Source organism: Indicator indicator, chromosome Z (assembly GCF_027791375.1).
Source record: "Indicator indicator isolate 239-I01 chromosome Z, UM_Iind_1.1, whole genome shotgun sequence".
In the NCBI taxonomy this organism is placed as follows: Eukaryota; Metazoa; Chordata; class Aves; order Piciformes; family Indicatoridae; genus Indicator; species Indicator indicator.
Window position 1 is genome coordinate 26,951,716 of NC_072053.1, and position 22,571 is coordinate 26,974,286.

The following is a 22,571-nucleotide window of genomic DNA, read 5'->3' on the forward strand; positions in this document are numbered from 1 at the left end:
TGATGACCAGCTCATGCATAATCAACTGTTGCCCTTAATTTTAGTTGAATATTTGCTTGATAGCTTCCAAAAGTAGGAAGGGAGCTAGCACGTGAATCTGAGTTGCAGTTACTTTGGAAGCACAGTGGATGGAAGGGGACCAAGAGCATCATTTGCTGATAAAGCTAAGGAAATCTTTGTCTTTTCCTTCAGCCAAACATAGCTTTGTTTGTTTACACAGAACATTTTGCTTGCCCTGAGAATCCTGAGGAAGGCAGTGTGAGGGATACAGGGCTTCCAGGGCTGCAGCCATATTCCATCTGACTCCTGCAGAAAAGCTGCACTCTCCAGGTGTGGGTGCAACACAACCACCTCAGCCTCAATTGGCATAGCTGGCACATGTGCAGCAGTCACTGGAAGCTTCTGTATGAGTACATGAGAAGCACTGATTCAACATTCAGAAGTCTTGCTGTATCAACACCTATTTCGTTGCTATACTCACCCATTCTGCAAAAATTAAGCCATCTATCCACGCTGTGCATGGTCTGTGGCTATCCAGAAGACAGATGGGCAATTGGCTATGCTTTAGTAGAGCTGATGCCTATTTTAGGAGAGCAATAAGGCCAGAACCCACAGAATCATCAGTTTGTCACTCCAGGTTTCCTTGCACAGTCACAAACCGCAGTGGAAACCACATTAATACCTGCCAAAGTAGACTTCGTGGTGCCTGTCAAGTTATTGGTCCAAGTTGTAAAATTCCTATTTTCAGCAGACACAACAAAAAGAGGAAATACTTACCAACTTTGCAGGTGTCAGGAAATACTTTCAAAGCACTGTTGTGACCTGACAGTCCATTTAAACAGATAGCAAGCATGTAGAGAGGTCGTAATAAATATATTGTCATTTAAAATATATACTTTGATATGTTTACTGGAATATATGTGTCCCAGCAGATCAGACTGGTAAATTTATATTCTTAATCCCATTATAATGATTAGGCAGTGATATCTCACACAATATTTGTGTGGCTGTATTTATATTAAAAAAATGTACAGTAAAGTAGGTTGAAGGTGTTTTGCACAGTTGAAGCTGATAATGCTATCTCCCATTAAAAGCTGGTCTAGACTGGTACTTATCATGTATAGTTTCAATCATAGATGGAATACATCTGAATATATTTCAGGCTTTTCTATTCTGTGTGTTTCAGACATTGCTGTAAAATGTATGGTGATACATTGTATGAATTGTAATGCTGTCTGCAAGATCCTTTAATACAAGCTGGAATAGAAACTATAAGACAGCATTACAACAGACTTGTTGGCATTGTTGCACATCTAGAATAAGAGGCAGTGTTTATGTTGCCAGCATACTGTTTAGCAGTTGAGAAAATAAAGTCTACCTACTAGAACTGAAGCCTATTTGCCAAGCATATTCATACCAGAAAAATACATAACTCCACTCTGAGCAAATACAAGCAATCACCTCACGTTGCAGCGCCAAAATAATGAATTGTAACAGTGTGAGAGCTGAAATCCCCCCCCAACAACAATAACCAGGCTAACTCAGTCTGGAAGGAAAGGAAGGCTGTATTTACAAGCAAATCTACAATCTATGATGAAATGCAATGAATATGTACAAATATACACAATTCACAACATTTACAAACATGTACAATCAACAGAAAAGCACAACCAAGCTCTCTTTGCTTCCCCCAAGGGGCCTCCTCCCCAACCAGAAGGAATCCCCCCAGACTCCCCTGGCAGAAGGCAGAGAGTCAAGAAGCAGAGAGGCTGTTAGACTTAGTTTGTCAAGGTCAGTACGTGTTATCTTCAGCCAGAAAAGAAGAAGAAAGCCGCCAGCCAGCCAGAAGCCCAGCAAGCAAGCTGAGTCAGACTGCCCAAACTCAACAACCTTGTTGTGAGTAGAGATTCTTAAACATTTCTATCTCTCCAATGGAAGTGTTTAGAATAATCATTAGTTTGCATTCTTACACCCAATAGTGATTTATTTACATTCTTTCACTTTCTCTGCTTAAACTTGTGAAGAAAAATTTAAAAAGACAGATTTAAAACCATCACACTCCATTAAAAACAAATCTAGGAAATAGATGACAGGAGCATATTGTGTGACGAACCGCCTCATAACTTTTACCTCAGGAGAGAAGAATATGTGCAGCTACCTTCAGGTTTATGTGGGAAGGAAAGTTCAGCTGAAAAAAAAAAAAGGATGCCTGGTACATGGAGTTGGTTGAAGAAAGGAAAGAAAATCCATGTATGCAAAGTAGGGGAAATGAGTTAGAGTGCATGATGGGGAGCCAGGAAAGATGTGCAAGGAAAGACAGAACAATTACAGAATGGAAAATAAAGAGGCTGGTGAAGAGTCCTGGGTTCCATGAACATCACTTCATGTCCCTTGGGAGGCAGTCCTGAAATGCAAAGGAGTCCAGAAAGGCTGGACATCCTTCAAGAACGCAATCTTAAAGCTGCAAGAGCAAGACATCCCAGTGTGCTGTAAGGTGAGCCAGCAAGGAATAAGACAAACGTGGCTGAACAGAGATCTATGGCTAGAACTCAGGACAAAAAGAAAGTTTATGACCTGTGGAAGAAGGGATAAGCCACTGAGGAGGACAATAAGGATGTCGTGATGTTATGTACAGAGAAAATTCGAAGGGTCAAAATTCAGCTAGAACTTCACCTGGCTACTGCTGCAAAAGACAATTGAAAAAATCTTTGTAGATACATTCACAACAAAGAAGTGCTAAGGAGAGTCTCCATCCTTTATTAGATACAGGGGGAAACATGGTGACAAAGGATGAGGAAAACACTGACACATTTAAAATCTTCTTTGGCTCAGTTATTAGTAGCAAGACCAATAGTACTAAGGATACCCAGCCCTCTGAGATGGAAGATAGAGATGGAAGGCAGAATGAAGCCTCCATAACCCAATGGGAAATGACGAGTGACCTGCTGCACCACTTTAGACACACAAAAATCTATGGAATCAGATGGCATACACCTAAGGGTACTGAAGAGAGCTAGCAAAAGTGCTCACCAAGCCACTTTCAATCATTTATCAGCAGCCCTGCCTATTCAGGGAGGTCTCAGTCAACCAGAGGTTAGCAGATGTGACACCTATCTACAAGAAGGACCTGAAGGAGGGTCTGTGGAACTACAGGCCTGTTGGCCTGACTTTAGGGCCAGTAAATGTCATGGAGGAGATTATCTTGAGGGCCATCACATGGCACATACGAGACAACCAGGTGATCAAGCCCTGTCAGCATGGGTTTGTGAAAGGCAGGTCCTGCTTGACTAACCTGATTTCCTTCTACGACAAGGTGACTTGCTTGATTAGAGAAATACTATGATTGATGTCGACCTAGAGTTTAGTTGCTTGGTGGTGAATAAAGTTAAATCCAGTTGGCAACCAGTTACAAGTGATGTTCCCCAGGGCTTGGTTTGGGGATCAGTTTTGAGGCCTGTCTTGCTTCATGCCTGGATGAGGGGATTGAGTGCACCCTCGTTTAAGTTTGCAGGCAAGCTGATTGGGAGCACTGATCTGCTTGAGAGTAAGAAGGTTCTGTGGAGGGATTTGGACAAGAGGAATTCATGGGCCAAGGCCAACTGTATGAGGTTCAACAAGGCCAAGTGCCAGCTCCTGCACTTCTGTCACAGCAACCCCATGCAATGCTGCATTCTCAGGGAGTGGCTGGAATGCTGCCTGGTGGAAAAGGACCTGGGAGTGTTTGTCAACAGCTGGCTGAATGTGAGCCAGCAGTGTGCCTAGCCGTATTGGGTTTGGCTGAGCTGGAGTTAATTCTCCTCAAAAGCATCCTTCTAGTGCTGTGTTTTGCAGCAGTAGTTGGTAAGACAGCAGTGTTTTGGCTACCGCTGAACAAGTATCCAGGCTGTGTTATTCCAACACTTCCCCACCCCAAGGGTACGCTGAGAGGTGGGCAAGATCTTGTGAGGGGACACAGCTGGGCCAGCTGACCCAAACTGGCCAAAGAGGTATTCCATGACATATGACATCAGCTCAGATAAAAGAATGAAGGGAAAGGAGGAAGGGGGGTGGGAGAGGGATTTTTCCATGGCATCTGTCCTCTAAAGGAACCACCAAACACAGAGAGAGTCCTGCTTCCTGAGGCCGACCACCATCCTGCTGATGGAAGGAGAGACTGACATGTTTCTCTCTGCTTTTGCTTCCATGCAGCCTATTGCTTTTGGTTATCATTATTATTAAATTGCTTCTATCATATGGCTGGCTTTTGTTGTATTTTCCCCTCTCTCCTGTCCATATAAGGGATAGTGATAAAGTGGCTTTGTTGGGCATTTAGCCCCTAGCCAGGGCCAAACCACCACACTGGGTGTCCAAGAAGGTAACAGCATCCTGGCCTGTACCAGAAATAGTGTGTCCAGCAGGGCTTGGCACCAGGGAAGCTACACGTGGAGTACTGTGTTCAGTTTTAGGACCCTCATCACAAGGAAGACATTGAGTTGTAAGAGTGGTTTCAATGAAACTGGTGAAGAATCTAGAGCACAAGTCTTATGAAAAGTGGCTGAGGGGAGACCTTATTTCTCTCTACAACTACATAAAAGGAGTTTGGAGTGAGGTGGGTGTTGGTGTTTTTTCCCCAAGTGACAAGTGATAGTACAAGAGAAAACAGCCTCAAATTGTGCTAGGGGAAATTTAGGTTGGATATTGGGAAAAATTTCCTCATCCAAAATGTTCAATAGGCTGCTCAGGGAAGTAGAGGAGTTAACATCCCTGGAGGTATTTAAAAGACATGTAGAAGCGGTGCTTAGTGCCAAGGTTTAGTGGTGGACTTGGCAGTGCTGGTTCAAAGGCTAGACTCAATGAGCTTAAAGGTCTTTTTCAACCTATATGATTCTATGATCATAGCGTTATTTCTTCTACCAGTGTAGAAGAAATGCCACTAGCAGCAAGAAGTAGATGTTTCAAAGGATAATGGGTGAAATTTGGTTGAATTATAACTTCATACTGGAACTTGTTTTGCGTGGAGCACTCTGTCACTGGAGCAGGTGAGAAAATGCAAACACAGTTTATAAATACAGAATAAAACCTCCCAGAACAGTTTGAGGGGTCCCCTTTCTTTCTTCTCTTTTCTTCTGACTTGCCAGGTATGGATCCACAGGTTACTCACATATGGTAAATCAAACCATGCCAAGGAGCAGCAGTTGCTGCCCCTGGGCTAAGCAATCCCTGGCTTTACAGTGACTGCCCCAGTACGAGGACTCAAAACTTTCCTGCGCTGGGCATGACCAGGGAGGGGCTATCACCAGTAGGTAACCTGGATCCAGACATTTTGTTTTGGAGATGAAGACAGTTGAATGGTATGAACACAGGCCATTCTGGACATGGACACTCATCTTCAGCAGTGGAGAAAAGTCATCAGCAACTATACTGAAACAGATGTAGCCACTGTGAAAGCATGTCTTTGTGGGTGTGGGAGCAGAGCTGTGCCTAGTCTGCACACACCATGGCTGCGCCATCACCAGCAGTCTTAGTCTGCCATTAATGGATAGACACAACAGACAGCGATGCTTTCAGTTGTTTTTTTATTGAACAATAATAATCATATACTTTTAAAACCCAACCAGCTTATTAGAAGTACATTCAAGAACTTGTAATGTCATTTATGACCCTGTTGTAAAATAATAATAATGTTTGCAAATATTTACTACATTCCTTAAATAATTTTCTTCAGTTTGCTGAAGGACTGTGGGTTTGATCCTGCTGTCACTGAAATCAACTAAACATTACTTTTGATATCAGTAGATGAGAATCAATACGCTTGCCTGTAAATGGCCCAAGATAATACTCCTCCCTCTCACGTCTGACGTTCAATACCAGTTAAAATGTGGTATATGGAAGTTTGAGATTTATGTTTATGTGTCACTGATTATTGTGGCAAGAGAGGCTGCACTGCAGTACTGACATTTGGACTTCCACTGCTATCACCATCCTTTTGCTCTAGACCAGCATGGTTAGGTGCTGCATCCCCAAGTGAAAGCAGCTTGTTTTCACTGACATTGGCTTTGGATCAGGATCTGGACTCTTTAAAGGCTTTGGAGTTTCTGTTGTATGTAGTTTTAAAAGCACAGGGCTGTAGTACTGTGTCCATCTTTCACTGAAGTCACCATCAAAGGTCACACCGATTTCAAAGGCAATATCAATTCAACCCACTCCCATTTCCAGTGAAAGTGCTCTACATTATAAGGCAGTTCCTAAACTCATGCAGTACAGGCTCACTCTGACAAAGCTACATCAATATCCATTTGCTGAGGATCTGATTGTTTCTGGACATATTAGCAACATCCTTTCAGTGCAGATTTTTATGTCATGAATATATTGGCCAGTTTGGGCTGAGTGAGGAACTGCCAGTTTCTACAACACCTTCACGCATTTGTTACTCTCCTGGCTGAAATGCAACTACTTGCTTGTGCAAGTAAGAAACAAAGAACTGGGCACCAAAGTGCTGTAGACTCCACCTGCACTGCCACTCAGTGAGGGTCTGAGTCGTCCCTATGATGGATCAGATGAACTCCTTTTGAGTCACAGCTGGGATGCAACCATTGATGAGGATGGCCTCTGGCACTGAAATCACTTTTATCCAAAGCAGCTACTTTATAGAAATATATATATTCAAATAGTGCTAAGCAGTTTCTTTTGTTTCAGATCCCCTTCTGCAAATGCGTATAATTTACCAAGCTGCTGTTTCTCTGTACAGATACTAGCTTTAGAAATCCACCTCAATACAATGTCTGTCTGCAGTGCCTCAGCTAAGTTATTCACAATGAGTAAAATTGATATGCTGGGTGCTTTCTCACTGAAGAAAGGCATATTTATTTCTGAGGAATTGTCATCAAACTTCCAAAAGCCAGAAATGCCTAACAGCTAATGCTGGGTTATTGAATTCACATAACAGTATGAAAAAGCCAACTATTTGGCTACACAGCAATAATTTTACTCACTAAACCATCCAGTGTATTCAGTGAGAGCTTTCCTGGTGTCAGGCTGCAAGAGTTGGCCTCCAGCATTATTTACATGAGGAGGGATGAATCTTTTGGGTTTTTAATATCACCATACATTCAGGAATCCCCAATACATTTCTCTGTTCAAATACTTATCAAAACAAGTATCGAAAAAACATATACACTGTACAGTCTATTTTTAAGTAAACATTTTTCTCATGAAAAACAGAATCACAATTGGGCTGCAGAGGTTACATTTTCATATGCTATAGTTCTACTTTGTTCTTAAAGTGTGTTCTTGCATATTCAGTAATCTGTGAGAAATGCATTCACTCAAAAGTCTCATGACTGTAAGTAACTATCAGCGAGGATTTAGCCACTTCATTACCGGGGGGCGGATTGGTTTCTCCTTAATGAATTCCTCTTTTACAGAATTGCCATCCCCTGATGCCATGTCATTTTCTGCAAATACACACAAATAAAAGTGGGTTTTATAAAAACAACAAAATTAAACTATTGGCTTGCACCAATGTAGCTGGTTTTGAGAACACTTCAGGAACACCTTAGATGATAAACATTGCAGGAATCTCCCTGAACACCCCCAATTATTTCACTGCAATATTTCTGCTAAATTACAGCATGAGCCAGATGTATGTTCTAACAGTTTAAGCATAAGGCAGGTGATTTGAGTTCAGTTTCCACTTCTCACTGGAACACTCCAATGTGACATCGGACCAAGCAACACATCCTCAATGGCAACAGCACTAAACTAAATATCCCTGGAGCTTATGAGGAGCAGCTAGGGGAACTGGGGTTGTTTATCCTGAAGAAAAACAGGCTCAGCAGAGACCTTATCACTCTCTACAACTACCTGAAAGGAGGTTGTTGTGAGGTAGGTATGGGTCTTCTCTCGTAAGTAACACGCGACAGGACAAGAGGAAACAGCCTCAATCAGGGGATGTTTAGGTTAGGTATTAGGAAAAATTTCTTTACTGAAAGGATTATTAAGCACTAGAACTGGCCACCCAGGGTAGTGGTGGAGTCAACAAGCCTGGATGTATTTAAAAGACGTGTAGAGGGTTAACTGGTGCACTCGGCAGTGCTGTGTTAATGATTGGACCCGATGGTCTTCAATGTCTTTTCCAAACAAAACAGTTGCTTACTTCTACGATTCTGTTCTCTGGCTGAGGCCAGCTGGTGTGGAATAGCCTGGTGCACGCCACTAAACTGTCTTACTCTCAAAAAAAACATACAAGATATCCAGCTTGTCTGCTGGAAATGGTTCCTTGCTGATACTGACTCCCAAGCTGTGGCTGAGTTTGTTTGGCATAGTTAGCTAGGCTGGGACAAAGCATGCTTGCCACTGCCCTACTGTGCACGTTGACCACCATGAAGGTGGTCAAACTGTAATACAGAGGAACACACTCCAAAGTAATTAAATTTACTAGCATATATGTAGCCATAATGCCTTTAAAAAATATAATGGCCAGAAATTTGCCTGTTTAAAATACTGATGTTTTGATTCGGTGAGGATCTGTCCTAGATGTGATGGCTACCTCTGAAGACCACTATTAAATTAAATCCCATGTGACCATCCCGAGCAGTACTACCCAGAGTATACCTGTTTTAATTCCAGTGATGGACCCCTGAGGACACAAATCAGTGTGAAATCTTTGCACAGGTGAAAAATATAATTTGTTTCTATGGGGTCAGTATCTCATCCTGACTGGGCTCAGACAAGCTGCTAAGCACTGAAACAACAGAAGGTTTGAGACGAAAAGGCAAGAGAGAGGAAATGGGAAGAGGAACTGATGAAAACAATCTACCTAGGAAGATCTGGAATATAAGATAGATACAGGAAAAAAAGGAAGACAAATATTTTTCCCATGTTATTTCAGCACCCTTGGTAATAAATAAAGCCTGGAAAGGCAAAAGACCCCACTTATGTAGAAAAATACAAAAGGATCAGGACTGATCTATCTCAGAAAGTCTTCTTTCACGATCATGTTAAATGACATATGAGCATAAGCTGAAGAAGTTTGCTTCTGTCTAGCTTTCTCTAAATAGAGATTGAGGGAAAGATAAATAATGCATTAAGGCAGCAGGCTCTAGATAACTTAATATAGCAGAAAACAATAAGGTACATGCACTGCATTTGGAGAACAAATAAAATTCAAAGAGTGAAATCCTAGAAAAGCTCCCAGCAAGTATAGGATTAAATCTCTGGTAGTTATTTAAAATCTTTACATTTGTACTGACTTAGATTGGTATTTCAATTCAGCCTAAATATTGATCAGTCAAATATACTGTAGTAACACCAGGGAAGAAATTTTAATTCCATTTTTAAAAACTTTAGTGATCTCTCTATCCTGGCTCAGAAACACTCTAATTTCCCACATGCCTTTATTTTAATTCTGAAAAGATCTTTTGCAGGCTTCAGACCTAAATTTTAAAGATAAGAACTTACTCCAGAGATAGTGTGATAAATCACTGCAATAAAACATTTCATAAAACAGTTCACTGACATCTGGAAAGGTATAAAGCTCTGTCTTCATGGGAGAACAAATATTATTTTAACCATATATTAGCTAAGAGTAGTAAATGCAACCTACAGAAATCCTATCCAGAAAGCAGCCGCATATATTGAATCTGAAATGACTAATGCAAATCCTAGCACAGCCTCCCACTGCACAAGTGATGTTGTAGTGCTAGAGCATGCAGCAGCTGTGAAGGGTTTCACCATGTTAGGACTGTGGAATGCCTTTACCATGTGTCAGAGCACACCTAATTCTTTGCCTTATGTTAAGGGATATGCCAATAAGAAAAAAAAAATATACGTCATGTCACTAACTGTTTGCACAGCTCCACCAAAGCAAACGTTACTCACACACACCATACATGGTGTGGTAGTAGATTTGGTACAAGGTGATTTCTGCTAAAATTAACAGCCCCACGAAGTCTTACCTGGCTGTGAAACCATTTTTCGTCGATTTGGAGGCTTTGAAGCAGATAGTTGGAAAAATGGGAACTTCAAACACTTCCCAGTTACTCTGTCACAGATGCCAGAAGGACAGTTGCAGGTTTTCCTGCATTCCATTCCATGGGTACCATAAGGACACTCTGAAAAAAAAAGAAATAGAGCAAAGCAGCCCTCAGTGATCCCCTCTTAATAGACGGTCTGCTTATAACCTGAAAGTGGAAAATCTTTTAGGTGGAGTTCAGCTAAACCTTCACTACAAGATTTCAGCATGCCAGCTGTTCATTAGAAGTACTTGTCAGTTTTAACAAACCTTGACACATACTATATACATAATTTCTTTTCTTATAACTTATTTATGATGTGTTGTAATTGTAAATTACTATTGTAATTTATAAATTACAATTACAATTGATAATACTCTGAAACACTCATAGTATTGAAATGCAAATTAAAGGCAGTATGAATATGTAAATATGAAATCATAGAGGATGTAGTTAAATGATTAGAATTGGATTGGAAAAAAAAATTCAGAAAGTTCCTGAGTTCATTGGTTTTGCTTGATATTATCACACATATATGATGTCATGTTTTAGAGCTGGCACCAGGCTGCTTGTGTCCAGGGTCACTGTTTGTAGACTGGATAGAGGCTACAGCCCTGACTCTGAGGAGCTATCCAGCAAATGCACCTGGAGACACTCCTGGCTCTTGGGGAAAATCCTTCCCTTATGCAACAATTTTTCAGACAGTAAAGGGCTGCCTTCCCACAGCAGACAGCAAGGAGGTCATCTACATCTTCAGCCTATTGAGTGGGTATGCTCTGAAGGGATGCTGACCCTAAGGCAGATGCCTGGTTATGCTGCATCTGGTCACATACCTCTCTGATTCAAATCTCCCACCCCTGAGCAAGCTCATAGGAGAGCACCAAATAGCTCCATAGAGGAGATGTCAGAATGGGACCAAATGTTTTTCTGAAAAAAAAAAACATTATTTGGGACCCTGGAAGAGTGCCTTCCGTGGACCATAGCTAGAGAGATTGAGAGAAGGAAAATCCAGCTCTGACATGCTTTTTCCAAGCTCCCAAACAAGGGATCAACCAAGGATCCATTCAGCCCAGGTTTCCACAAAACACTAAAAAAAATAAGACCACGGTAAGCATGAATGATACCTCCCTTCTCATAGTCTCCCCCACATTTTCATCTCTGCACCCTCCTGAGCCAGACATAGTTTCTGTGCATTTAACACCCCACAACAGGATTATGCTTCTCAGTTTGTCCAGTCTCTTCTTCAATCAATGCAAATACTTAGTTGTGCCATACAGCCTAAGCCATCTAAAAATCAGGCTAATGCCCCCAAATGAAACCAACATTTTACAATTTTCTGCATGTCCAATGGGTATGTTTTTATAAATGAAAAGCACTGGAAAATCTATCAATGCCTTGCCATGGTGAATCCCTCCAGCCTGGAGGATCGCACTGAGATTCACCATATTCCCCTTCCTAAGCAAGGACACTCATTGGTCAAAACTCTGACAGAGCAAAACAGGTTTTGCATGCACTGTCCTCCCTGTGGGACAACCTGAAAGCACACACCACATGAAGTATCAATCTGCCTGCTGCAGGTGCTCAACTGCTCAGCCCAGAGAGGTGGGGTGCAAAGCTGTCCACAACAGCATGGAAACAAGTCTGAGCCCAAAGCACTTTGCTATGTGTGGAATAATTCTGGTACTGGTGCTGCTCTTCAGATTTGATGAAAATGAGAGCTGAGTCAGTTTTGCTGTTAGAAGGTTTTGTTCAACAGAAGCCTGCTCCTAAATTGCAAATAGGTCCCAGTGGTCTAAGGGAAGGAAGAGCGAGTGTGACTGTTATACCACAGGTTTAAAAGGTATCTACTAATAAAACTGCAGAGTACCACTATTCCTTAAGCTGTTTGAGACAATAATGACATTGTTATTGACAGCAGTATGATGCATTCTTATAATATAAATGGTACTGAAAGCGTTGTTCTAAAACTTATACTGCCGATGTTTTACCCATTCTAGAATTAAGAAATCAAAGAATAGAGAGTTCAGGTCATTTTTCACAACTTGCAATAAGTAAATCACTTGCAGGCAACTAGAGAGAATTTAGACTGGGTTGGGTTCATACTATGCCTGATAAAATTCCCATGCAAGCAGAGAGAGATTTTACTATCTCAGAGCTGAAATTAAAAAGAAAAATAATTAGAAATCACATCTATAATAGTGCAAATAAATACATGGGGAATATAAGCCTTACATAGCAGTTTACAACTCTGAGTCAAGATATGGCTTTATTGAAATTAGTGAGAGTTTTACCACTGACTCACTGGAAGGAAAAATAATTTTTAGTTTACATTTTCCACAGAACTCCCAAGATTCAGCTCCAGGGATTCAGATCTCATGTCCCTAAATGTTTCTCTTTCCCATTTGAAGTGTGCTATTGAGAGGAAATTTCTGTGAGGTGAGTGAAATGCGTATAACAATTCAGAAGAACTACTCAAAAAATTATAGGTGATATCTTGCACTGCAGTAATTTTTAATAACTTGAAGATCAGCCTACTGTCTCAGTGAGATACTTTTCTTGTGGATGCACCAGAGATCTGATCTGTATGCATAATCTCTAATCTTTAGAAATAAAAGATGCTTTGGGGGTTTCGCCTTCAAATCAGCATATCAATTTGTTTTTAAATACCAGTGTAAATAAGTGTGTGCTCTATGTGAGTCAGCCTGATGATTTTTGCATCATCTGGTCCTAAGTCATTACTTTAATGGAGGCTATTAATAGTCCTGTTATTTAAGCACCAAGACATCTCCACTTTTAAGTTATTCAAAAGCATATCTGTTATCTACTTACTGAAGTGATACAGAAACATAGGAAACTTGCTGCATACATGCTCTGCAAAGCCTTTCTTAAAAAATGTTTTCTTTTTAAAACTTTCATCCTACTCTTTTAGTAATTTACTACCTTCCCTCCTTATAAAGATTTGCGTTTTTGCATGGAGTGAGGACAGCTTTTAAATGAAAAATGTCATTATAATCTATGTCTGACAAAATCAGTGTGCAGCATACCTGGAATAAGATGACACCAGTGGCTGGCTGCTCATCTGACAGTCAGCTCCTGTTCTGTTTTTCACATCTTTCTGGCAGGAGGGTCTCTGTTTGCCTGCCCTGACCACATTTCTAGGGTAGTTGAGCACCTCAAAGGCAGGACCAGATTAAACAGGACAACATCCCCAGGCACTTGGTCAGTGGGATCTGTTTTCCATGCCACAGAGAGAGCATCTCCTCCCTGGGCAGATAGCCATCAGTGTCTGAGAGAACCTTACCCCAGGGCAAGCACAGCAGGGGCCGAGGCCCCATGATGAGGTTGGACTTGCAGGATTAAAGTCTTTGCAATTTATAGAAAGCCACCCACCAAATGAGGGGAAGTACTAGGACTAGTGCCTGGGTCTCCCAAATCCCAGTCAAAAATCTTATCTCCAAGCACATCCCATTCATATTTTCACAAACATGTCCACAAGTCTAAACAATATTCTCACATTAATAGCTCTGTCCCACCTACATGTAACACCTTTTAACACCGGCAGGTATTTTTCACTTTCTTCTTGGCTAAGAGCTGAGCTGGAAAAATCCCTTTTTCAGATCTTTTAAGCAGGAGAGAAGCTCTAATATGTAGGTTGCTGTCAAATTGCCACAGTGGGTGCATGCAAAGTGAATATTGTTACCTTTGCAGATACCAAATTCATCACCAAAGTCATCCTCCTCAGTGTAAAACTGGCACTTCAGCCCAGGACCACACTTGACACCATCCATACCCGAGACCGTACGATAGCAAGTCTCCCCCAGAGCAGCTGCACACACTCTGCAACAGCCACAGTCATCCAGCACCGTTCGCTTACAGCGCAAGGTACTTTTGCATGCGTTACTGTCACAGGGCTCAGGACAATCTACTGCATATTTCGCACTCCAGGCAGTTCCAGCGTACACGGGCATCAGGAGGAGTGTGAGAAACAGGAAGCCCTTCATATCTTGCAGGGGTAAATGCTCTGTCCCAAGGAGCAGGCTTTAATGCTCAGCTTGCTGGTGCCTTGTGCCGAGCGAAGCAGTGGTACAGAATCCAAAGTGGTAGCTGCACACATCAGCCTACAAGTTTATGAGCTTTATACGGTGTGTTGCCCACATGCTGCACCGTCGTCAGCTTCCTCAATCCTCCGCTGCTCCTGCCAGCCTCCCTTGTTTCAGTTTATGAAATCCAGGATGAAGGTTGGATTAGCACTCTGCTGCCATCCAGGAATTGAAAAGCCTGAGCTGATGTAATCTGTTATGTTTAGTTAGTTGTTTTGCATGAGGACTAAAAACTCTCTCACATCCGTCTCAAATGCTCAAGGACGTCTGCCAAAAGAAAAAACAAAACAAAACAAAAAAACCCCAACCAAACACACACACACATACAAAAAAAAAAAAAAAAAAAAGAAAAAAGAAAAAAGAAAAAATAGAGAGAGAGAGAGAAAAAAAACAACTCCAAGCCTGAGAAGGTTGCATCCCTTCCTGCAGGACAGGGATCACTCTGACACTAGGCACATTGCTGACAGGACATCTCTGCCTTGCTAACACAGCTCATGCTGCCAGAAGAAAATCACACTGAATCATCTCACTGCTGAAAGAATAATCTTTAAAAGAATAAATCCTTACCATCTCCTTTAAAAGAATAAATCCTTACCATCTTCTTTGAGGGGACACTTTAAGGAGGAAAGTGAGATCATGCCATTTAACAGCTGAGCTCAGATGTTTCTGTAATGGTTTTTCCTACTTGCATTGAAACGGTACTTTTCAATCAGTATTTAGGTGGAGGTGAATTAAACATTTCACTAAAAACTTATTGCCAAAAGTAAAACCAAGGCAGACAGAAACCAGCATTTTGTGGGATCTTCAACAGGAAGTTCAGGAGAATGATCAATGTGCTGCCCTGACCTCACAACCAAAGGGGGAAATCCCCATCCATCACCAGCACCATCTGCACAGCCTTAACATGGATTGAGGGAGGCTGATTCTCCTCCCCTTTAGTCTTTAGACTTCTATACTGATCAAACTCTATGGGATGCCCTGATACTGCTCTTCAAGGAAATTAGTACAAATAAACAGAAAATAAATCTCCATTTCCCCAGTTCGCCTTCCTAGACTTCATTCACACTGCCAGAATCTTGACAAGAAACAGCAAATAACCAAAGAGTTCAGTGAAACAGACAAGCCATCAGAGGGATGGAAATTTCTTCTCTAAAGAAAGATCTACAGGAAAGGAAAAAAGAAATATAGATAGCCATAAATAAATGTCTGAATACCAAAAGTTGCTGTTGCTGAAGTTAGTGGGAAGTAAATCTATCCAAACTTTTATGTGACCAGCTTACCATTTGGGAATATTGTGTCTCAAGTAGGCTGAGGGCACTGAGAGTAAGCTGCCAAATAAAATGAAGGGCTATGCTGGAAACAGAGGGGAGCAGAAAGTCTTTTCTACATGAATGAAAATATGAAAAGATAAATCCAAACCAAAATGCATAACTCTTCCCTCTTGTGAAGAAGAGGAGGAAACTAATGAATTGTGTATTCAATTTGGGTAGACAGTTCATTTGCAGGTGAGGAGACGGAGAAAGGGGAAAGGAGAAAGAAGGAGAAGGAGAAGGAGAAGGAGGAGGAGAAGGAGAAGGAGAAGGAGAAGGAGAAGGAGAAGGAGAAGGAGAAGGAGAAGGAGAAGGAGAAGGAGAAGGAGAAGGAGAAGGAGAAGGAGAAGGAGAAGGAGAAGGAGAAGGAGAAGGAGAAGGAGAAGGAGAAGGAGAAGGAGAAGGAGAAGGAGAAGGAGAAGGAGAAGGAGGAAGGGGAGGAGGGGAAGAAGCAAATTGCATACTTGGTGCATAGGACTTCACAAAACTGCAGCAGTAAGGAGTAGTAAGGTTCTCCCTTAAGTCTCACACTTGTACTGAAAATCATACCTGTTTGCCACTTAGAGGAGACCCCACACACACATGCACTTAGGTGGTTATGCCTGGTATAGAACACCAGCTGGTAAGACCCTGATCTCTAAGTATATTTAGGAAATTCTCCTTGTATAAAACCCTGAACAAGATCTGAAAGGACTGCATTTCACATTGAGATTTCTCACAGGGAAAATGTCCTAGGGAGATGATAAATTAAAAAAAATATGCACAGATGTGGTGAGGAAAAGAAATCGTAAAAAAAAAAAAAGGGAGCCCACTCCCCTAGCAACTAGCCAATGTTATTTGGAATAATATGGAAACTGTATTCTGTGCTTGGAGCTAGATGCCAAAGTAAACTATCACAATGGATCAAAAAATACATGTAATGGAAGAAAACAATATGAACAGATAGAGTTCTGGCTCAAACATGAGTATCATGGAGGAAACAATGATACTATGAGCTTCTACACTCTCCACTGATTAAGTATTGAAATAAATCCAATGTCACTCCCTCTGGTTTTAATATTTCTTTGTTGTTTTACCTGCTGAATCTATTAAGTTTTCCTTCCAAGGAACAGCTTGATCCTGTGCATCCCTGATCTAAGCTCTCCCTTGAAAACGGGTGCAACAGAAATTAATGAAGCTTCCCAGCTATCAACAGTAGAAAATTTGGCACTGTTGTTTAACTTCTGGTATAAATTTACTTTAAATGTGGAAGACTTTGTGGATCAGATCAGATCATCACTAATTTTTTTCCCCACATTTACAGTATAAAGTGTCCTGGTGCGGTTCAATGCTTTACAGGGAAGTGAGCAATCCCTGATTTAGTATCGGCAAGCTGCGAACTGTTTCCAGCTGAATACTTCAGAGCACAATTTTTCTAGTTCTTCTGCAAATAATCCATTTCTTAAGCAAAAGCAGCTTGTGTGGGGGTCTTGAGGCTGTATTTATGCCCTCTGAAAAGTTTAAAGGTGCTAAAGATGCCCATGAAATAATATACCTCATGATATATGATTAATCAGTACTGTTAGATAGGAGCAGTCTGTTTACTGGGCCAATACTCAAGGTTTTTCTTGTTTTACTCTTTAGATAGAGTAACATTCACTTCAGTCCTTTGGAGCTTAAGCATTCTAGCCACTGTCGTTATCCAGTCTTTTGAACACATAAAGTCGGGATAAGCAGGAAGCATTAACATCTCTTAAAACATAGGAAAAGGCTTAATGCATGACCCTTGTTACTTATTTCCAAAGGGCAGTCCCTAAACTAAAAATATGTTACTGTACATTCCTGAATGATCCAACCTTTTCCCAGGCTTCCTTTACAAAAAGCTATAAGCACAATGCTATATGAGAAGCAAAGATTCAAAGGGAAACACCAAAAGGAAGCTGAGTTGCAAAGTCCAAAATGAAAAGCCAGAAATAGGAAGTAAAAGATATGAATCAGGAAAGTGAGATAGCAGCAAGGACTCCCCTTTGTAAGATTTCTTTTCTTGCATCTTTTCAATGAATTGCTAATTACTCTTTGTTTCGACTCTAACATGGCAACTCCACTTCACTCTGGTAAAAATATGTGGTTTGAGACACTTCCTACTTGTTGAAGGCAAGAGGTGTTTACATCCTTTCTCTAGGCAGACCAGGTGCTATGCAGAGACCTGGGTAGGATGGCTACCTGTGTGCAGACTTCAGGAGCTACTCTGCAGGGATCCTCAGGAGCTAGAGACATAGCTTGTTCAGAGTATGTTAAAAATAACTCTACATAACTCTACATACCAATATGTGGCATACCCAGCCTGGGAGCTGGAATCCAAACTAACTACGTACAACTTTGGCTTTGAGTTCCCTCCTTCAGACCTATGGCCATACAAATGGACCTGGGCACTTTTCAGGTCTATGCTGATCAATCTGTGGGGCACAGCCCTGGGTTACAGTCATGGGCTGGCTTCAGTTGAAGGATTTCTGCATTGTGTCATCCCTACAGTGTGGCTATTCCCAGTGTTCACCAGGACAATCACTGTGATGATCTGTGTAGCAGAAATTGCTGGCTTTCCCTCAATTAATTCACAAATCAAGTCAAACATTTCCACTGTGCTTGGCAAACATGTTCAGGAGAGTGAAAGTATTAAAGAATGGTGAAAATGCTCTTCCACATGGCAACAGAGGTCAATTTTCTCCAAGGCATGCAATTTTGGGTTTGACACACTCAGTAAGTAGTTGATAGTAGAGAAAAATTGTTTTAAAAGTAGGTTGTGATTCTGTTGTACTGAAGTATCTTTTTACTACTTCCAGATCATCTGTTTCTAGAGAAAAAAAAAGAAACTTTGCTACTCAACACCTTTAGGATCTGTATTAGAGATTTTGCCACATGCTGCAGAAAATTTAGTTCTCTGAATGCAATGCTAAAACTTAACTGATCATTCACACTCCAAACCAATGCTCTGCCTTCACACCCCTACACCTTACCTTACCTTATGAATAGTTTTGTCAGTAACTGTTTCTTTTATAGACACATCTTTACCTTAGTAATCTAAGTCACTGTGGGAAAGCAATAGGTCCACATGGGGAAACAGCAAAGCCTTTCCAAATAGAAAAATATCTCCACTATTTTTCACAGCTACTGATTTTCAACCAGTTGTCAAAAACAACAATATACTCAGTTTCTTTACCAATAAAAGAAGACAAGATGTAAATGATGATTCTTTGCATATTCTGCTGAGGTGCTCAGGTGTATATATTCTTCTCATATGGTACAGAGCTTTAAGGCTCAGATAATGATGTAGGAACATACACTCCTTTCTCTAGTGCCATGCAGCCTATGCTCTCAGTAGTTCTTTGCAGAACTAAAATAAAACATAGCAGACCGGAATGTGCATTTTCATTAGTTTTGTTGTGACATAAACAATAACACCGCAGTCATTATAATCAACAAATACTGTGAATTTTATTCTTTCTCCACTTAGTTTAATGGCAATTGTAGTCTGAATCTGTCAGTCACTGATAACTAAGCCAAATTCCCATTTGAGAAATGTTTGTTCTTTGTACCTGTCCAGAATTTCAAAGTGCAACATTTGGTTTTCAGATGCTAGCTATTTATTTTAGAACTAAATATTTTAGTTTGCTACTCAAGCTGGTTCTGATCTCTGCTTACATGTCCTCACCAACTAATAATTTCATGTATTCTTTGCAATACCACCAAGATACTAAGCTTTCCATTGACAAAGAAATCAACCCATTTGAACTTATTAATTTAGATATGCAAAATAATCATATTTATATCAATCACCTTTTTTTCTTTGAAAAGAAATATCTCCCTCTTCATAAGTACTCATCTTTGAAGCATAAACACTTTCCAGAATAATTAGATGATCCCAGAAAGGTCATAAGAGAATTTCTGCATCTCCCTGGTAATAAAACTTCAAGAAAGATCCAGTCAGAGGCTGAAAGGAGTAAATCCACTAACAGGAACTATTAAAGAATTTTCTACAGTGTTACACGCACTTTCTTTCCTTAGGATGTCTCCAGCTCAAGCTTAGTCCTTATTATCACAGAATCACAGAATCAATAAGGTTGGAAAAGACCTCAAGGATCATCAAAGTCCAACCTGTCACCCAAGACCTCATGACCACTAAACCATGTCACCAACTGCCACGTTCTATCCCCTCTTGAACACCTCCAGGGATGGTGACTCCACCACCTCCCTGGGCAGCCCATTCCAATGTCTAACAACTCTCTCCATGAAGAACTTTCTCCTCACCTCAGGCATAAACTTCCCCTGGTGCAGCTTGAGACTGTGTCCTCTTGTTCTGGTGCTGGTTGTCTGGGAGAAGAGACCAAACCCCTCCTGGCTACAACCTCCCTTCAGGTAGTTGTAGACAGCAATGAGGTCACCCCTGAGCCTCCTCTTCTCCAGGCTAAACAGTCCCAGCTCCCTCAGCCTCTCCTCATAGGGCTTGTGCTCAAGGCCTCTCACCAGCCTCGCTGGCCTTCTCTGGACATGTTCAAGTATCTCAGTGTCCTTCTTAAATGGAGGAGCCCAGAACTGGACACAGTACTTGACGCATGGCCTAACCAGTGCTGAGTCCAGGGGCAGAATGACTTCCCTGTTCCTGCTGGCCACACTATTCTTGATGCAGGCCAGGATGCCATTGGCCTTCTTGGCCACCTGGGCACACTGCTGGCTCATGTTCAGCTGCTGTCAACCAGCACCCCCAGGTCCCTTTCCACCTGGCTGCTCTCCAGCCACTCCTACCCCAGCCTGTAGCACTGCAAGGGGTTGTAGCCAAAGTGCAGCACCCGGCACTTGGACTTGTTAAATGCCATCTGTTGGACTCTGTCCATCTGTCCAGCCTGGCAAGGTCCCTCTGCAGAGCCTCCTACCCTCTAACAGATCAACACCTGCTCCCAACTTGGTGTCACCTGCAAATTTACTGATGACTGATTCAATCCTCTCATCCAGATCATCAATAAAGATAATTATGTTGCCTTTCTTCATTGCTGACATTTCCATCTCTTATTCAAATGTTCTCTCTCTGATTTATATGCATCTTTATTCTTTGCAAGTCTTAGGTCATGCCTAAAATGCACCCCAAAAATAAGAGGGGCAAGAGTGCATTCCTTCATGCTATCTTTTTTTTTGTTCGCTGTTTTCACACCATCTATCCTGTCTGCCCAGATTGAAGCCTCTTTGAGAGTTCGAGCTAACTGTTACAGTCTTCTTCAAGAATACTTTTAACAGTTGGTGTCCAGGCATTTCCATCCAAATGAATAAGTTTGGACACAAATTAAATCAATATTGGCAAAAAGAGGCACCAGTCAAGGTCTCCCAGAACAATGAACTTGGAAGGATCTAGCACAGGTACATTTGCTTCCCCAGGGAGTCTATGAGCACATAGTTTCTACATCCTTTGTCCTTTACCTCATCATATGCCTATATTTTCAAATATATGAATGCTTTTTAAAAATTCTTTTCAGGGGTACGTGTATTGTGGATGAACACCAACCCCAATGACATAAATTCTTTGCCACTCACTTCAGCAGGGTGTTCTGATCTTTTCTGCTGTAAAGAAACAAAAACAAGTTTAAAGGGGTATATATGTGTTTCTTACTCAAAGTAGAAAAAGGCAATGTTTGCAAACAAGCTTTAATTAAAAAGCAAAGAGGAGTAACAGGGGTAACATACTGACTGTGGTAAGTTTGTGTTTCATTAATACAAGAAACTGCCAGGAAGATTAGAATTACGAGTCCTAAACCTAAAACCATCTTAATCACTTCCAAATCTATTTCAGATCATATCTCATTATTTTCAGGTTTCTTATTAGATTGCTAAAAGAGGTCTTATAACAAAGCAGTGCTATAAGTGTTATTACTCAGAAATTTTACGGTTTATAGGCATTTATATCCATTCAGCACATTTGAGAGAATGAAATAAAATATGATGGTTCATACTGCTTTTTTATTATATTCATAGGTCAACCTTAATCATCTGATCAAAAACTTGATGTTAACTTTTAGTCATTTAATAAAATACCCAGAAGTTTTACACTTTAACACAAACTCCTGGGAAAAAAAATCAGTAAATTATTCAAACCTGCAGCTATTTTTCCCAGCTATGAATCTGACAGACTGAATATGTGATTTCTCCCTACTGGCATATTCTTCTCTTTTGCTTCATCTTCTGCGCCTTCACAGACTGATCATGTGTTACTTTAGATGCTTCCTGTCCCTGATGGAATAAATTACTTAAGCAAGTAGAATTTCTAAAATAGTTCACAATCAGATATACTTTCTGAGATTATTGAATTAAAAACAGATAGTTACTGCTCAGCCCCCCATGCTACGTTGTAATTGCAGCTTGTACTGTATTATAGCTTTTTTGAATGTGCCAGGAGTGGGCCTATAAAGTTACAGACCAGGTGCTGGGTAAGTATCTCATCCTGCCTGATGTGGATTGTACGTAGCAGAAATTCACTGACAAGATGTGGCTGGCCCACCTTGGAAGATGGGGCCTCTCACAATCCCCAGTGAAAGGAAGCAGTGCAGGTTTCCCCACAGTGCTCCATCAAGTATGGCCAAAGCTTCAGTTCAGAGACTAACTGTGAGCTCAGTGTGGCCGTTTGTTACTTGAACTTGCTAAGGCCCATGCTAGGGTAGGACTGTGGCTTTTGGCATGAGATGTGAATGACCCAGATTCTAATCAATGAAAGCCACAAAACTGCTAGTGTGCTTCACTTGCCATTCGAAAATCTCGGGATTTTGCAAACACACTAGTCTACAGCTCCCACTTCTTTCCATGCATCGTTTTTCTGGTACCAAGATGGCCAAAAGGATGTTTGATTCAGCTTTGGTTGTGGCAGCTTGAGATAGGAATGTTCCAAGAAACCTAGACAACCTAGACACATCCTGGTAGGTAATGTCCTCTGAATGGTTTTAAGACAACCTCAACCAACAACTATGTGTCACTTATTCACTTAAATGGAAGTGGCATTTTCTTATTACAGCAGTGACTAAAACAGATTAATATATTTTTTTTTCCATTTACTGATGTCACTGGTTTAATTATTGCTTATGTTAATTTTTGTGTGGTTGCAGAGAGGTTTGATATTTTATCACAACATAGGTTTTGTACATGTGTTAATAGGG

At 41.0% G+C, this 22,571-nt stretch overlaps 1 protein-coding gene across 2 annotated transcripts; it reads right to left on the minus strand.

Moving 5' to 3' along the window:
* Nucleotides 1-7,332: 7,332 nt before the first annotated feature.
* ESM1 (endothelial cell specific molecule 1) lies at nt 7,333-14,002 on the minus strand. Of its 2 annotated transcripts, XM_054398110.1 has the most exons (3): nt 13,693-14,002; nt 9,936-10,091; nt 7,333-7,433 (listed from the first exon to the last, which is right to left on the minus strand). In XM_054398110.1, the coding sequence occupies exons 1-3, from the start codon at nt 13,991-13,993 to the stop codon at nt 7,333-7,335; spliced, it is 558 nt and encodes a 185-aa protein (XP_054254085.1). In that variant the 5' UTR covers nt 13,994-14,002. The 2 variants fall into 2 exon arrangements, with proteins under 2 accessions (XP_054254085.1, XP_054254084.1); XM_054398109.1 differs by lacking the exon at nt 9,936-10,091 and having other exon boundaries at nt 13,693-13,993.
* Between the last annotated feature and the right edge of the window lie 8,569 nt (nt 14,003-22,571).

Coding starts and splice junctions, on each gene's coding strand:
- ESM1 (XM_054398110.1), bottom strand. CDS start 13,993: ATGAAGGGCTTCCTGTTTCTCACACTCCTCCTGATGCCCGTGTACGCT. Junction 10,092..13,692: donor TGAATTTGGTATCTGCAAAG/GTAACAATATTC, acceptor TTTTTTTTTCAG/AGTGTCCTTATGGTACCCAT. Junction 7,434..9,935: donor AAAAATGGTTTCACAGCCAG/GTAAGACTTCGT, acceptor GTGTATTTGCAG/AAAATGACATGGCATCAGGG.